At 49.4% G+C, this 17,639-nt stretch overlaps 1 protein-coding gene across 4 annotated transcripts in view; it reads right to left on the bottom strand.

Annotated features, from left to right (window-relative positions):
• Window positions 1-12,239, bottom strand: part of LOC144225755 (leukocyte immunoglobulin-like receptor subfamily A member 6) — a 55,619-nt gene extending 43,380 nt beyond the window's left edge. For 2 of the 4 annotated variants that reach the window (XM_077757015.1, XM_077757016.1), the window contains exons 1-4: window positions 12,145-12,239; window positions 11,953-11,988; window positions 11,486-11,770; window positions 11,040-11,342 (exon numbers count right to left, since the gene is read on the bottom strand). In XM_077757015.1, coding sequence (XP_077613141.1) covers window positions 11,040-11,342; window positions 11,486-11,770; window positions 11,953-11,988; window positions 12,145-12,178 — 658 coding nt within the window. In that variant the 5' untranslated portion in view covers window positions 12,179-12,239. Of the gene's footprint in view, window positions 1-2,835; window positions 3,995-5,878; window positions 5,932-6,124; window positions 6,169-6,257; window positions 6,301-9,317; window positions 9,438-10,683; window positions 10,735-11,039; window positions 11,343-11,485; window positions 11,771-11,952; window positions 11,989-12,144 lie in introns of those variants that run through there. The other 2 variants (XM_077757017.1, XM_077757018.1) reach the window with 2 other exon arrangements.
• Window positions 12,240-17,639: the final 5,400 nt, after the last annotated feature.

Genomic DNA, 17,639 nt, shown 5'->3' on the forward strand with positions numbered 1-17,639 from the left:
TCTCACTGTTCGTGGGTTCGAGCCCCACGTCGGGCTCTGTGCTGACAGCTCAGAGCCTGGAGCCTGCTTCAGGTTCTATGTCTCCCTCTCTCTGCCCCTCCCCTGCTCTCTCTCTTTCTGTTTTAAAAATAAACATTAAAAAATAAAAAAGAGGCACCAGAGAGGTCGCTCTCTGTCTCTACGTGCTCATGAGTTAAGGCCATGCGAGCACACGACAAGAAGGGGCTGTCTGCAACCCCAGCGGAGAGCCCACACCAGACACCAGCCATACTGGAACCTTGCCTGAAACTTCTGTAGCTTAAACCACCCAGTCTGTGACTTTTGTCATAGAAGCCGGAACAGACAGATGCTGATTTCAGTACCAAGAAGTGCAGTGCCATGGGAACAAATATCCAGGATGTGAAAGCAGCTCGGGGCTGCTGGGTGGCTCAGTCCATCAGCCACCCAACTCTTGGTTTCTGGCTTTGGTCATGATCTCTTTGTTGGTGGGATCAAGCCCTGGTTGGGGCTCTGTGCTGACAGCGTGGAGCCTGCTTGGGATTCTCTCTCTCTGCCGTGCTTGAGCTCTCTCTCAAAATAAATAGAACTTTAAAGAAAAGATGCGGAAGGTTTGAAAGTGACGACAGGAAGAGGCTGGAGAGTTTAGAAAAGCCAAACACAAGAATGGGCGGGTAAGTCCATTGGGGCAGGACCTCAGACCAAAATGAGGAACAAGGCCTCGGATCGTGGGAAAAAAGTGACCTCTGTTATAAAGTGGCAAAGAATGTGGCTGAACGGTGTCGTGACGTTTGTGGAGCCCAGAGCGAGCACGCCGCGCAGTTGCATGTTTTGCCGAGATGATGTTGGCGTGTGCCCGGCGCACCCCCATGAGGCTGCTCCCCATCAGACTCCGGAGCAGGGAGGCGAATGGAGGAACGCACTGTTGAGCTTGAGGACACAGAACAAAGATGGGGAAGATTGTCTGACAAATGAGAGAGAGGAGCCAACGTTGAGGGACGGTTGGAGCAGATGTGGGGCCGGGAGACTGGCCGGACAGCAGGAATTGGAAGTTGTCAGTATCTCAGACTCTACGAGATGCAACGATAGGCTTATTTGTCTGCAAACGTGTGCAGGTTTTCAAGAAGAAGGAGGGATGACCCCCAAAGGCAGTTCAGAGATGAGGGCTGGCTCCTTGGTTTCAGAGTTTGGAAACTGCCTCAGTTTCCACAGGGCAAGCCCTGCTCAAAGCCTCGGGAATGGGGTCCTCCTCCTGAGTAGGGCCACGCAGCTGTGCACCACGGGGGTGGCAGAGTGCCACAGAGGGCCTGGCGGCTGGAGCCTAGTGCCCAGGAGGACTCTCCTGGAGCCTTCAGTTCTATGGAAGCTGTGTCGCTCGGTCTTGCTCACCCATCACCGGTGTTCTTTCTTACTGCTCCCTCAGGGAATGGGAATTCCCTCTCCTACCCCTGCCCCAGCTTTGTGCTCTAGAGGCACATCACTTGTCTGGCTCACGGGTTCACACTTGCACAGGAATTTTTTTTTTTTTTTTNTATGAACATTGGGGTACATGTGCTCCTATGCATCAGCACTCCTGTGTCCCTTGGGTAAATTCCTAGCAGTGCTATTGCTGGGTCATAGGGGAGTTCTACTGTTAATTTCCTGAGGAGCCTCCATACTGTTTTCCAGAGGGGCTACACCAGTTTACATTCCCACCAACAGTGTAGGAGGGTGCCCGTTTCTCCACGTCTTTGCCAGCATCTAGAATTCTCAGGAATTCTGCCTTAGAAGGGCTCATACCCCAAACCTCCCCCATATCTGATTTATAAGATATTTAGATGTGACTCTGGATGTTAGATTTGATCGTTGATGCTGGAACAGGTGTAGATTTGGGGGAGGGGGGCTGTAGGGATGGAATGGATGTACTTTGCATGGGAGAAGGACATGAATCTTGGGGGAGGGACATAGGGTGGAATGAGGTGGACTGGATGTCTATGTCTCCCACCCCCAGAAATTCACGTTGGAGCCTTAACTCCCGGTGTGGTTATGTTTGGAGATGGGGCCTCGAGAAAGAATGAAGTGTGGTGAGATCACAAATGTAGGTGATCAAATAAGGTAAGTGACCCTATAAGAAGAAACAGCAAGGATCTGTCTCTTTCCCTCACATATCCATTGAGGAAAGGCCACGTGAGCAGCCGTCCGTCAGACGTGCGGAGAACCCTCCAAGGGCACCAGACCTGTCAGCACCTTGGGCTTGGGCTTCCAGACTCCAGAACTATGAAGAAATACATTTCTGTTGTTTAATTCCCCCTTTCCCCCCAGTCTATGGTATCTTATTACAGCAGCCCAAGCTCATACAATTGATTGTTCTCTTTTTAATTCTTTATGATCAACATAAGGTCATATGATTTTCACCCACTGCCATGGGATGAATTTGCTATTCTTTCTCTAGCTTCTATAGAATGTTGCCTTGTTGATTTGCAGGCTCTCTTCTCTTTGCATTAACTGCATTCAGGCACCGACTGTCCCCATTTCATCTTGGCATATAGCATTTACATCACCATTTAAGTAGAACTATGCATTGATGTAGAATATTTGCATTGTCACTGGAGTGAAAAAAAAAAGAGAAGTCCTATCTTCATTTGTGGCTTGCTTCTCTTGCCCACCAGGCAAGTGTTTAGAAGTGTTTTCCTTTCTTTCTAAAAATATGGAGCTTATCTTATTTTTTATTTTATTTATTTTATTATTTATTTTTTTCTTTCATAGTTTATTGTTAAGTTGTTTTCCATATAACACCCAGTGCTCATCCCAACAAGTGTCCTCCTCCACGCCCATCACCCCCCTTTCCCTCCNACCTAGGAATAAACTTAACCAGAGATATAAAAGATCTGTATGATGAAAACTATAGAAAACTTTATGAAGGAAATTAAAGAAGACACAAAGAAATGGAAAAACATTCCATGATCATGGATCAGAATAATAAATATTGTTAAAATGTCATTACTACCTAAAGCAATCTACACCTTCATTTCAATCCCAATCAAAATTGCACCAGCATTCTTCTCAAAGCTAGAACAAAGTATCCTAAAATTTGTATGGAACCACAAAAGACCCCGAATAGTCAAAGTAATACTGAAGAAGAAAACCAAAATGGGAGGCATCACCATCCCAGACTTTAGCCTCTACTGCAAAGCTGTAATCATCTAGACAGTATGGTATTGGCACAAAAACAGACACATAGACCAATGGAATAGAATAGAGAACTCAGAATTGGACCCACAAATGTATGGCCAACAAATCTTTGACAAAGCGGGAAAGAGTATCCAATGGAAAAAAGACAGCCTCTTTAACAGATGGTGCTGGGAGAACTGGACAGCAACATGCAGAAGAATGAAACTAGATCATTTTCTCACACCATACTTCAAAAATAAACTCAAAATGGATGAAGGACCTGAATGTGAGACAGGAAACCATCAAAACCCTAGAGGAGAAAGCAGGAAACAACTTCCTTGACCTCAACCACGGCAATTTCTTACTTGACACATCCCCAAAGGCAAGAGAATCAAGAGCAAAAATGAACTCTTGGGACCTCATCAAGATAAAAAGCTTCTGCACGGCAAGGGAAACAATCCATAAAACAAATAGGCAACTGATGGAATGGGAGAAGATGGTTGCAGATGACGTATTGGATAAAGGAGCTTATCTTCATCTGTAGACTTAGATGATTTCTGAAGCCCCAGGATATCCTGCTTGCATGTGAGAGGTCCCAGGCCCAGGGGCCATTAGCTAAGTGTCGTTGGGGGCAGTCTCACTGCGTCTTAGGGTCCCTGTGGTCCTCTTCCTGGAATGCGGGGTGTGGGTAGTTCCTGGGCTCGTGGACGGCCAGAGCGGCATACATGCTGGACTCTGCGGGCGGCTCCCCTGCCTGGGAGGAAGGGGGTGCACTTGTCTCCTGTTCAAGATTCAGACTGATCAGCTGGGCGTACGTCACATCCTGGGCGTCTTCAGATACCGCAGCCTGGAGGGCAGGGCAGTGGGAGTGAGCTATGGAACAGGTGGGGAGCTGGGGTGCCAGGAGCAGCAAGGAGCCTCCTGACCATCCTGTCCCACCTGTCTGTCCTTTCTGTCCAACAATCCTTGCCACGGGGGAAGGGAAGAGTGGCCACCTCCACCCCTGAGTCCTGAGTGGCTCCCCTGGGGCACAGTCACTCTCCTGGGGTCAGGGTTCTGCTGCCGGATGGAGGGGTGGGTGGAACTCCTCCACTTTGTCATTCTTCACTTACCTGTCCACCCAGACTCCAGAGTCGATTTCTAAAACATAAGTCAGATTGGGGCATTGGGTGGCTCAGTCAGTAAAGTGTCTGACTTTGGCTCAGGGCATGATCTAATGATTTGCGAGTTCAAGCCCCATGTCAGGTTCTGTGCTGACAGCTCGGAGCCTGGAGCCTGCTTCAGATTCTGGGTTTCCCTCTCTCTCTGCCCCTCCTCCACTCACACCCTCTCTCTCTCTCTCTCTCTCTTTCCAAATTAAATAAACATTAAAAAAAAATAAATCAGATCATGCGAATCCCTGACTCGGGTACTTTTGCAGTCACGTTTATATCACCAAGTCTAAGAGCCTCGCCAAACATAGATTCCTAATAAAGATTTGTCGACTCACTGAATAAACAAATGAACTGATGTGGGGAAAACTCTGAGTCCTGCAGAACATTCATGTAGGATTTGATGCATCCACTTCACTCTAGGCCCACACACATACATACCCGGTAAGTGGATACATGCATAAAAATGTGCATAGGGAGACGGACAGAGAGACAGAGAGAGGGAACTTGCCACGGGGCCAAGAAGAGGAATGATCAGGGCCCTGCTCTTGAGGGATCTGTGGTCATCCGGTTGGAAACTGCTCACAAGCAAGGAAGGAGTGATTTGTGGTGGTGGCGGCGGCAGTGGAGAGACGAGGAAAGAGCGCTTCTGCTACAACTCTTCCTCTACCGAGACCATCAACACTGCCGGCCAGTCCTTCTGTGCTCCGGGGGGCTGTCGTGTCCCTTGGGGGGTCTTCCGCAGCACCCCAGCCCCTGGAGGCCAGCAGCAGCCCCCTTCCAGCTGTGATGAACAGCATGTCTCTAGATGGAAAAGACTTTTGGATTTGGGGAGCTAGTGAACACTCAAGGAGAGACACCTTTTCCGGGGAGACTGAGCGGCTGTTGTGTGGGACGTTGAAGCGCCCGCAGGATGGACAAGTTAAGAGATGGCTCATGCACGGGAGGTCGGATATCTGAGGCTGGTGCTCAGGCAGAGGTCACCACCGGAAATAACTGGAATTATGAGCGATGGTCCAGCGGTGCCTGGGGTTAAATACATGTGACAGCATAAAATACAGAGTTGTCTCAGGCTGAGGTCAACAAGGGGGCCGGGTGAGCTTCCTGAAGGGCTGGGAGCCACATGACAGGCATACACTCAAGGTATATTATCACGTAGTTCCACTGCCTCTGAATCTACACAACCAGGGAGAAGAGAGGAAGCAGAGAAAAAGTCAGGCTGAGGGTCCCTGTTCATGGACAGACCACTCGGCACAGTGCCTTTGTGTCGATAAGAGACTCACCAGTAGGGTCTCAAACCCCACAATCGCTATTCTGCAGTGCACAAACTATACAACCGTCCCTGGCAGCACTACCATTATGAAACAGGGGCAACCAGCCGTTCAAAGGAGACTGAGAAGAAGGGGCCCACGTGGTGTCAGAAAAAAGTGGTGTCCCAGCAACCTCCGTGTACCACCTTTCAAGAGGAAGAGTGAGGTCAGATGCTGTCGAGCTGAGGGATAGGAAGATGGAGAGGCAGTCCATGGATTTAGCTAATTAACAAGGCCTTCTGGGTGCCCTGGACAGGAGCTGGGGCTCACCCGACTGTCCATCTGTTTGTCTTCGTCAAGCTGGAACTCTCTCACCTCAGCATCTGGAGAATGAGAAGGTTCTGTTTCATTCCAAGATTCCTGAAATGCTGCAGTCCCACATGCAAATAGGGAGACTGAGGCCTGGCGGGAGGCAAGGAGTCACACAGATTTGGCAGTTTCCAGGTGAAGCCCAGAACCCGTCCCAACCCCTCCTCTTAGCCTTTTCTCCTATCAGTACCCCTCCTTCCCAATTACACTGCTTCTCCTCCTGGACAGGAGCCACGGAGCTGGAGCCAGAGCTGAGGGGAGAGAAACAGGGGCATTAGGCAGCGGTGAAGGGGTTACAGCAGAGAGAGAGGTTGGGGCAGGATCTTTGGGGAGAAATTACCTTTTGTGCATGGCTCTAGTCTCAGCTTCAGGATGTAAAGCACCTGCACAAAGTAAGAAATTAGCTTCTAAACTACCCCAGAACCTGGCCCCCGGGGCTGCATTAGGATCTCGGAGGACCTGAGTCCTAACAAGGTGATATACTCGCCCCCATCAATTTGGGATTCAGGGCAAACACAAAACACACAAAACACACTAAACTCTAACACACAAAACGTGCATGGATGATTCAAATACATTTTCTTTTTATAAAACTGAAGAAACATCTTTAAAAGTCTATGTCTGGGTGCCTGGGCAGCTCAGTCGGTTAGGCGCCTGACTCTTGGTTTTGGCTCAGGTCATGATCTCATGGTTTGTGGGTTCAAGCCTTGTGTTGGGCTCTGCGCTGATGGTGCAAAGCCCACATAGGATTCTCTCTCTCCCTCTCTCTCTGCCCCTCCCCTGCTTGCACTCTCTCAAAACTAAATGGATAAACATTAAAAATTTTTAATAAAATAAAAGTCTTTGTCTGTTTTTGGGGAGGCTGGGTGGCTCAGTTGGTTGAGCATCCAACTTCAGCTCAGGTCATGATCTCACGAGTTCGAGCCCCACATCAGGCTCTGTGCTGACAGCTCAGAACCTGGAGCCTGCTTTGGATTCTGTGTCTCCCTCTCTCTCTGCCTCTCCACTTGCATTCTGTCTGTCTGGCTCTCTCTCTCTCAAAAAAAAGAATAAAACATTAAAAAAATTTAAGTCTGTGTCTCTTCTTATTAAATCTCTTCATTCTAAATGATTTCACAATTATTTTTTTTACAGAAAACGTCTATAAGAACTACAATTTATTCTTGCGTCACCCTCACCTATATTTCTACTCTGGTAATATTTTGCCAAAGAGAGAGAGATGGAGGTGGATTTGGGGATACGAAGATGCGTGTACACAGACAGACAGCCATAGAGAGAGTCTGACGGGTAGACAGATAGGTGGATGTTCTGATATCAGGCACCGTCAGCTCAGCAGTGTGTGTCTCCCACAAGCACGAGTTCCCACGGAACCCCCATCAGGAGATCTTCACGGGATGTGACACTTCAGCCAACCCCTCACTGCCAGTTCATGTTTCGCCAAATGGCATCTTCTAAAAAGAATTTTCCCCTCTCTGGTTCTACCCAGTGTCGACCCATGAACACCGCCTCCGTCGATATCAGGAGCCTCGGATATCCATCTGTCCCATCCCTGGTCCCCATCACTCTGATGACCTGGCCAAGGAGATATCTGCCAGGTTTCCTGTGGTGAAGACCTGACCTTCCCTTACAATTTGGTTGGTATTTGGAGACAGATATTTGAGTGTTCGTCCAAGATCAGGACCCTCCCCAAACCACCACGGCTCGTGTTAGTATCCACTGACGACCCTCACCTGAGTCATTCGCCACCATGGCAACGAACTAATAACACTTTTTTCCATGCTCCTTCTGTACCCATTCGTCGGCATTCTAAAGTGTTCCCTCTCCCCGCCATGCATTCACTAATTGACTCTATAAACTAGTGGATTTCTGTTGTATTCAATGCATTGTAATCTAATACTTGGATGTTCAGATTATTCTAGATTTTTCCATAGGGAGTTCCTTCCAGCTGGCTTCTGTGTCGTTCTGATTTGTCTCCATCATCCTTTGTGAAGTTTTGCACTTCCTGGCCCATGAAGATGCTCCAGCATCCTCCAGTAGCCCCCTGTCCCAATCTGTAATAAAGAATTTCTCCAATGAACCCTAATTCCTTTTTTTATGAAAAAAATTAAGATACATTTTTTTTATTTTGAGAGAGAGAGAGAGAATGACAGAGAGAAAAAAATGCCAAGCAGGCTTCATGCTTTCAGTGTAGAGACCGACGCGGGGCTTGAACCCATGAACTGTTAGATCATGACCTGAGCCTCTATCAAGAGTCAGACGCTTAACTGACTGAGCCACTCAGGCACACACACCCCCCTTCAATTCCTTTTATTATTATTTTTTTTACAAATAGTTTATTGTCAAGTTGGTTTCCATATAACACGCGGTGCTCATCCCCACACGTGCCCCCCCTCCATGTCCATCTCTCCCCTCCCCCCCCACATCCATTAGTCCTCAGTTTTTGTCAGCATTCAAGAGTCTCTCATGGTTTGCCTCTCTCCCTCTCCCCTACTATTTCCCCCCTTCTTCTCCACCATGGTCCTCCGTCAAGTTCCTCCTAATCCTCCTATACGTGCAAACATATGATATTTGTCCTTCTCTGCCTGACTTATTTCGCTCAGCACAACACCCTCAAGGTCCATCCATGTTGCTACACATGGCCAGATGTCATTCTTTCTCATTGCCATGGAGTATTCCATTCAATTCCTTTTAATACAGGTGGTGTATAAAAACCAAGACCTGGAAAATTGGTTTGCTGTCAGTGTCTAGGTTTTATCGGTGGACATAGCTGGGACATACGTGTGTGTATATATATGCACAGACCGGATAACAAACACATACTTACAGCTATTTCATGTCCACCGATGTCTAAGTATATATTTTAGTGAGGTCACAGTGACACTTCCAATTCCGGGACGATAGCTCAGAGTTTAGCCACCTGCCTTTGCACATTTATAAATCCCTGCAGACCTTGAGTAACTGGACTCCCTTTGTCCCCAACATATTTACATATTTGCTCAAAGCAACTAGTCTCTCAACCACTTCCACATCCTGCTTTCGCTCCTCACCACTGTGACCGCTCCCCACTGCAGGGCTCATGGCTGCAGGGACCCCTCCCAGAGCCCCCTCCTCATGCCCGGCGTGGCTCCTCAGGTGTTGGGGGGAACCTTGCTATCCCCATGTGGGACCCCTGACCTCATAACTGCACTTTCTGGAAATCCCAATCTCTGTCCCAAAGAGGCTGTGATGGGAACAACTTCCTAGAAATTGTTCACTGTTTAATTTGGAGGCTTTTCACGACTGAACACTTCTTTCTGTTTTGGTGACATGTGTTGGCTGGCACTCTAAGAAAAGCCACTTCATGTCTTTAGGGTAAGATCTCACGTCTCAGCTAGACCAGACCTCGCCATCTTCTACTTACCTGATTTGCAGCATTTTTTCTGGTGCTGGAGTCGGAGGAGGAGGAGGAGGAGCAGGAGAGTGAGCAGCAGGACTGAGGTCACAGAGACCCCAATCAAAATTTTCTGGTACTTTTCAAGACCTTGGACATAAGTGATGTCATGAATGAAAAAATGATGTCACTTAACTGAGCACCTACTGTGTGCAGACCCGTGCTGGGGGTCTATGCGTTCATTACCCCTAATCCATAATGATGGTGCATCAGGGGAAAACCACCCCACCTTCACGCATTTCACAGACAAGGAAACCAAGGCTCAGAGAGATCCGTCAGGTGCCCAGATCCCCCAGCCAGGAAGTGGGTGGCAGAGCTGGGATTGGAACCCAGGACCGTGGGTTCCCTGTGCTCTCCTCACACTGCCCACCCTAATGGACACCTGCTCCGGGCTCCGGGCTCCTACCTTGACTGGGATGGCCTGTCCACTGCCTCCATGTGTCCTGCCCTCTCCTGTAGCCAGCGATGAACGCACCTCCGATTGTCAGAGGCTTTGGGGTTGCTCAGAACCGGGCCTGCGTGGGACGGACTCCGTGCCTTCCCCACTGCCCAGGGCCAGCCAAGACCTGTCCTCCACCCCTCAGACCTCACACTCACAACTGGGGCCGGTCTGGACTTTCCAGGATGCCAGTTTCTGCACACCTCACGGGTCTGTCCCACGCGGAGGACTCTTATTTCCAAGATCTCACCTAAACCTCTCAGCAAACCCGTGAGGGAGACGGTAGGAGATGCGTTTAGGAGGGAGTGGAGCTGGGATTGTTTGTTTCTGTTTGGTTCTGATTTCTTCCCATCAGGGCTGCCCGGACAGGGCCAGGCTGAGCACCACAGCGCTGACAGAGCAGCACGGGCACGTCGCCAGTGCCCCCGCTCTGCTCTCCCGTGCACTCTGCAGCCCGCACTGTGCACCCTCCAACTCCGCAGACCAGAGCAGCTCCCCTGCAGGATCCGCCGTTTAATGACACGCCCATGAAATCGGAGCCGGGATTCTACCCTATCGCAAACAGGGAAACTGAGGCCCTGATGGAAAGGGACCTGCCCCAAATCACCATCTCAGAGAGCGCTGAACCTCTCCTCAATGGACCCTACAATGTACGTCATAAACCCCCTCACCAACTCAGGGAGGTGAGGCGGTGGGGCTATCCGAGCTCCCCAGTTCAGCCTGGCTGCTGCCCCCCAAGCTGGGCCCCCCCCCCCCCCCNGGCCTGCTGGTCTCCCAGCCCCCTGGGACACAAAATAGTTTCTGAGCATCTGAGGGGGCGTTAGACCCTCCGAGAAGCTGTCAGACTCCCTGAGATGGTCTGTACTCCTTCTGAACAAAAAGGCCCCAGTGACTCACCAGCTGCGGGGCTAGGTCCTGTGAAGGGGGGGCTGGGGCCCCCAGAGGGTCCTGGTAAAGAGACAAGAGGAGGGCAGGGGGCTGGGGCTTCCTAGAGAGACCCTTCTAGCTCAAACTCTTCTGGTGTATCTGCCCTGGGGCCCCGAAAGACCCCCATGCATGCACCTGGAGCTTCTAGTGACAGGCATGTGGGAAGGGGCAGGGGTGCGACGGCCCCATGGTCCTCCATTGCCCTGAGGGGTGAGTGCCCCTCTGGATGACCCTCCCTCGGAACACCCTCATTCTCGGTCTAGATCAGGGGTGTCCCGACAGAGCCTAGAGTCGAACACATCTGGGACAGGGACGGGGCTCCTCACCTGAGACCAGGAGGTCCAGGGGCTCACTGGGCTGTGACCACACCTGGGGGGAGTTGCTGTAATAGCCATAGCATCTGAACGTCCACCTGAGCCCGGGGGTCACGGGGCCCACAGGGAACCGGGCCTGGAACTCCCCACTGGTGGGTCGCTGGGAGTCCAGGGTCGAGGAGGGCCTGGGTTCTCCTTCCTTCATCAGGATGAACCTGTCGAATTTCTCCCATGAGGCACACTGGAGGGTCACCTTCCCTCCTGAGGTCACGACGGGGCTGGGCAGGGCTGAGAGACTGGGTTTGCCACGGGATCCTAGGAGAGGAGGAGGGGACATTAAATAGGACTCAGATCCCCCCACAGTGTCCCCAGGGCTGGGCTGTGAGAGGGGGACTCCGTGAGAACAGACCCCCTCCCTGAGGGCAGAGCCTGGGGCTGGGACCCTGAGGGGCTCGCACCTGTCACCACCAGCTCCAGGGGGTCACTGCTCTCTGACAAGCCAGAGGGACTTCGATAATGACAGTGATACCGTCCTGCATACACATCTCTCATGTGTGTGATGGAGAACTTGGCCTTGTCCCCAGGCTTCTTTGGGAAATGAACATCCCAGAGCCCTACGTGTTCCTCTTTATCCAGATAGAACACCGTGGACTCCAGAGTCCCCTGACACCAGATGGTCACAGGTGTCCCCCAGGGGACCACAGAGCCTGGCTCAGCCCAGATGGTGGGTGTGGGGAGGGTCCCTGAAAGGAGACAGAGTCTGGTTCACAAGACCTTCCCCACCCCCAGTTCCCAACTCAGCCCCAAGCCCCCAGACATCCCCTCTCCATCCACCCAGAACTGCTGTTCTCCATCCCCAGATGCCTGGTGGGTGAGCCCTGTCCCCAGTGAGGAGGTGGGACGGGACCCGTGGGGACAGACTCACCTGCCTGCACTTGGGTCCTGGGGCCCACACTCAGCCCTGCAAGAGAGTCCCTGTGAGAGGTTTGCCCCGAATCCTGAGCAGAACCCTCCTCCCCATGAGCCTCCTGTGCCTGGGGTCTCTGGCAGCCCAGGGCCTGGCTGTGAGGCGGGTCCCTCCCAGACTAGGGCGTCCCCTCCCCTCCTGAGATCTCACCGAGGAGGAGCAGGGCCGTGAGGGTGGGGGTCATGGCTTCTTCTGCCTCTGGACCCAGCTGTGCACAGGGAGGGACCTCAATGCCTGCAGGTCAGACAGACACACAGGGTGTGGCCACTTGGAGGCTGGTCTGCCGGTCATGGGGTTGTCACATGAGCAGCCCCAGAGGAAGGGGAACAACCCGCCCCAGGGGCCTGGCTCTGGTGTCCATGGTGGTGCAGCAAGTGGACCCAAGGCTTCCTGAGATGCCCCGTCCAGGTGAGGAGACCACAGCACATCCTTCCCTCCCAGAACCTCCCCTATGGGGCCTCCTTCATTCTCAGCCCGTCCCCAGGGGTCCTCACCTCACATGGGGTCCCCAGGTCCCAGAGACCACAGGGGATGAGGGTTCTGTGGCCACATATCAGTGCAGACACACCTGTGACATTTCTTCAGGGCTCAGGTCAAGGTCACGGTGGTGATGCACACAGAGGGGAAATACAGGGAAATACTGAAGGAAACGCAAACCGTCTCCCGGCCCCAGAGTGTGGGCTTTCTTTCTGTCACAGCCTTCATGGGCTTCTCTATTTTCCCGTGACAGTTTCCATCCCCCCACCTTCCTGAGAACATGCTTGTGAGTCCCTCCTGCCTCCTTGGTGCCCCTCGTTACTGGGGCAGAGCCCCCCTACCCATTTCTGGGGTCCTGCCTACAAGATGTAGGGAACAATTATTTGGGTTAGAGCTCCGATTTTGGAGGAAAGGTTACCATCTATCCCCCACTGCCTGTGTGATCCAGAGTGGTCACATCCTGTCTACAATCCTGTTTCCTTGTTTTGATCTTGTTGTCCTGAACCCCTCATTCCACAGAGTCACTGCAGGGGTCAGTGGTTCCCAGGTCATGATGTGGGGATCCATCACTCTTGGTTTTCAGGGCAGGTTGAGAAGGATTTGGAACATGGGAGGAACATGGGGTCAGACTCCTCAGCCTAGGTCGACATTTGTTGTAGCCAGTCAAGACCCCACATCTGCTCCACATAGTAAGTGCTACGTGTCATATTTCCGAAACGTGTAGAAACAGCCATATGCAAGAACAGAGAGATGAACGCTCCCCAAAGAGTCAGGGAGCCACAGGCAAGAACAGAGAAGAAAGCTGAGTAGACACCACTCCAGGACCATCGACTATCAGTGGGTGAGAGAGTAGAGGTTTCCACGCATGCAGACACTGAGAGGGACCCCAGGGTCCTCACAGGCAGGCAGGGCTCAGGGCTCCAGGTAAAGGCTGGAAACTTCAGGGCTTCCAAACCCACACAGGAGTGTCTGTGCTCACTGACCCCGGCCGGCTCTGAGCCACTTTCCCTATGTGTGTGTGAAACAGATTCACTGCACTTTCTCCTACATGATTGATTGTGAGCTTGAGGCTGGCATTGAACCCATCCCTGCCTCCCACAGCCCCGAGCAGATGCCCGCTTGAGAGTGGGGACATCACACACAGAGCGGGAGATGCTGCAATGATCTCTGGCGGCCAGCCTGACCCCCAGGGCAGCACCCCCCCCCCCGGGAGAAACTTCTTATAGGATCAGGTGTGCGGGAAGAGAGTTTCTACTAAGAATGGACGTCAGACAGGAATCCCAATAATGGCGAACAGTTCTTGGACAAAAAGTATTGATTACCATCTACAAGGAGATAGAATTGATAGGAAAATATGAGGATAAAATTAAGCATATTTAAATATCTGAAAAAAATAGGGGCGCCTGGGTGGGTCAGTCAGTGAAGCGTCCCACTTCAGCTCAGGTCATGATCTCACGGTTCGTGGGTTTGAACCCCCATGTCAGGCTCTGTGCTGACAACTCAGAGCCTAGAAACTGCTTCAGATTCTGTGTCTCCCCCTCTCTCTGACCCTCCTCTGCGAGCACTCTGTGTGTGTGTGTGTGTGTGTGTGTGTGTGTGTATCTCCCTCTCTCAAAAATAAATAAACATTAAAATTTTTAAAAATATTAAAGAGATATTTAATTTTGATGCAAAGATATGGATGTTAAAGAAGCATAGGCAATTATTGAAATGATTAAGAAGTTTTAGAGATGAAAAATCCAATAAAATTAATACACTTGAAAAATCCATTCCATTAAGGACGAGGTAGAACTGAAGAGCCATTTATAAAACTGGAATGCGATATTGAAGAAAGAGACCACATAGAGAAATTCAAGATACTTGGGGAATTGAATGCGTAGGGGCAAATGTCATATCTGTTGCGTCAGAAGGAAAGAACTGAGGATGATCTAGCAACAGCTGAAGAGAGACAATTGAACATTTTACAGAGACCAAGACACATCACACACTGAGTGTTAGGGTGCATATATTTTTAAATGACATGTGTACTTGACCCTTCATTGTAAATGAAGAAAACGGAGATACAGATAAGAGGGTAAGAACTTTGCTAATGTCGCCCCTCTGCCCAGGTGGCACGGTCAAGGGTCTGAACTAGCCAACATGGAAAGGGGGGAGTGTTGAGTGGGGGCCCAACCTCTCCAGCTATGTGGGTCTTCTGCAGACCCCCAGAGTATTGGGACAGGACCTCCAGACTGGCGGGAGCAGGAGACGGGGAAAGAGGAAGGCAAGAATCTTAGGGCATTAAATGGATGCAGCTCCTGTTGATGCATTCAGGACCCCAGCAGGAAGCCTATCTCTGAGCTGTTGGGGGATCTCCCCTCAACCCCAGCCCCAGCTCAAGGGCGTGCTCCACTCCCCATGAGTTAAAACCCACACCTCACTGCACACTGCGGCCAGGTCTTCATGCAGGCTCAGAGAACAAAGTGGGGTCTGTGGGCACGAGAGAAGCCACAAACATGTAGCAAAACAAAAGAGAGGTTCCAGCAGCCAGTCTGGTGGGTTGCAAGAGTCAGAAAGGAAATAGAAGCTTACGAATTTCGAATTTCGTAAGAAGAAACGAAGGACCAATAACAAATATCTTCCACATGAAGACAATTCCTAAAGATTTGTGGAGGTGACTACCACTTCAAATGCCAAAACAGCCATGCAGAACTCCCAGGACCACAGGAATCAAGGACACCTGTCATCACCAAGAGATAAGGACAGTCCTCCAGTAACTGACCTCACACTTGGACTTTTGCAACACACCTGATGAAGATTTCGAAACAGCTGCATTGAGGAAACTCCCTGGGCTATGGGAAAACCCAGAAAGATGAAAAAATAAAGAGAGCGATACATGAACAAAAAGAAATTTAACAAAGACATAACGATCGTAGAAAAGAACCAAACACAAATTCTAGACTTGAGGAATTCAGTTAATGAAATTTTTTTTTACCCAGATTTTAGTTTTTATTTATTTATTTATTTTTACAAATAGTTTATTGTCAAGTTGGTTTCCATATAACACCCAGTGCTCATCCCCACAAGTGCCCTCCTTCATGCCCATTTCTCCCCTCCCCCCCACACCCATGAGTCCTCAGTTTGTTCTCAGCATTGAAGAGTCTCTCATGAATTTTTTAAAAAATACACCAGAGAGCATCTGCAGCAGAATGGAGTATTGAGGCTATAGAAAAAGAAGGGAGAGAGGTGGGCAGAAAACTTACATAAAGAATCATAACAGAATTTTTTAAACCCAGGAAGATACTTGGGTCTCCAAATTCAAGATTAATAAACACACTAAAAAGACAGAGATGCCAGTGAGACTGATTTGTCAGGCAAATTATTTTGTCAGGAAAGATAAAAACTTTGGTCTCTGTCTCTCTTTCTCTGTAGGGTCTTCATCTAATTTTGGAATCAAGATAACACTGGCCTCAAAGAATAAGTTTGAGAGTGCTCTCTCCTCTTCCATTTTTTGGGGAAATGTGAGAAGGATTGGCACTTACTCTTCCTTAAATGTTTAGTGGAATTTGATAGTAAAACCATCTGGTGTCCCGGGCTTTTCTGTGTTGAAAGGTTTTCAATGACAGATTCAATCTCCTTACTGATTATTGGTTGGTTCAGCTCTTCTGTTTCTTCCTGATTTAGTCTTGGTAGGTTGGGTGTTTTTAGGAATTTTCCATTTCTTCCAGGTTGTCTCATTTGTGGGCATATAATCGTTGGCAGAAGTCTTTTATGACCCTACCTATTTCTATGGCATCAGCTGTAATGTCTCCTCTTTATTTCCAATTTTATTTGCATTTTCCCTATTTTTTTCCTGAGGTGGCCTAACTACAAGTTTTTCAATTTGGTTTATCTTTTCTTTTAATTTTTAAAATGTTTTTTTTTATTTTTTGAGAGACAGAGCATGAGTGAGGGAGGCACAGAGAGAGAGGGAGACACAGAATCCTGAGCTGTCAGCACAGAGCCCGACGCGGAGTTTGAACTCATGAACCTGAACTGAAGTCAGACGCTTAACTGACTGAGCAACCCAGGCACCCCTATTTGGTTTATCTTTTCAAGAAACAAATTCAGTTTCATTGTTTTTTTTTCTTTTTCTTGCGTTTTCTTTTTCTCTTTCTTTCTTTTTCTTTTTCTTTTTTTTGGTCTCTATTACATTTATTTCTATTCTCATGTCTATTTCCTTCCTTCTGCTAACTTTGGGATTCATTGATCCTTTTTTTCTTCTCCTTCTAGGTGTAAAGTTGGGTTGTTTATTTGAGATCTTTCCAATTTCTTAGTATATGCATTCATGATTATAACCTTCCCTCTCAGAACTTCTCTGGCAGCAGCCCATAGGTTTTGGTATGTTGTGTTTCCATTTTCGTTTAGAGATATTTTGGGGTTTTTTTTCCTGCTACGAATTTTCTCTCAGCTCCATTGTGGTTCATCGGTGTTCCGTTGAGTGCCTGTACCCTCTGGAAGGGACACAGCCCTGCTGACACCTTCCTGTGGCCCAGGGGGACCATGTCAGCCTTCTCAGCCACAGAACCGCCTGGGGAATAAATGAGCACTGTTGTCAGCACCGGGTTCGTGGTGGTTTATCTCAGGAGCAATAGGAAGCCGGAAGAGTGGAAAGTGGGGTGTACAGCAATAGCTGTAACGGGCTGACCTGCATCTAAGGAAGGAGTTAAGTAACAGGATGTGTCTGCTGACTTACCTTTCCACAGATCATTTGTTCATTCTGAGAACCAGTAAGTAACAAAGATAGTCACCTGCAATATGGGGGAGGGGTGAAGAAGAGAGGGTGAGGTGGGTCATCTATGAACGTACGAATGAAACCTACAAATGTCCTACACATTCCAAAGTACAGTTAAATCATACAAGACGGAGACAGCCCACTCTGACATGAATATGAACAAAGAAAGGTAAAGATACATTTACACCCAATTAACAACAAAGCCACAGGGTAAAGCAAAAATGTATTTACATTAATTTATTAGGAGCAGGGATTTGAAATATGAGAAATACAAGCGTAACATAAAAAGCCCATTGGAGGGGCGCCTGGGTGGCTTAGTCGGTTAAGCGTCCGACTTTCGCTTGGGCCATGATTTCGCGGCTCGTNAGACATGAAGCTTACTTTAAAAAAAAAAAAGAGAGAGAAAGCAAGCTCC

Source organism: Crocuta crocuta, unplaced genomic scaffold (genome assembly GCF_008692635.1).
Source record: "Crocuta crocuta isolate KB4526 unplaced genomic scaffold, BGI_CrCroc_1.0 scaffold142, whole genome shotgun sequence".
In the NCBI taxonomy this organism is placed as follows: Eukaryota; Metazoa; Chordata; class Mammalia; order Carnivora; family Hyaenidae; genus Crocuta; species Crocuta crocuta.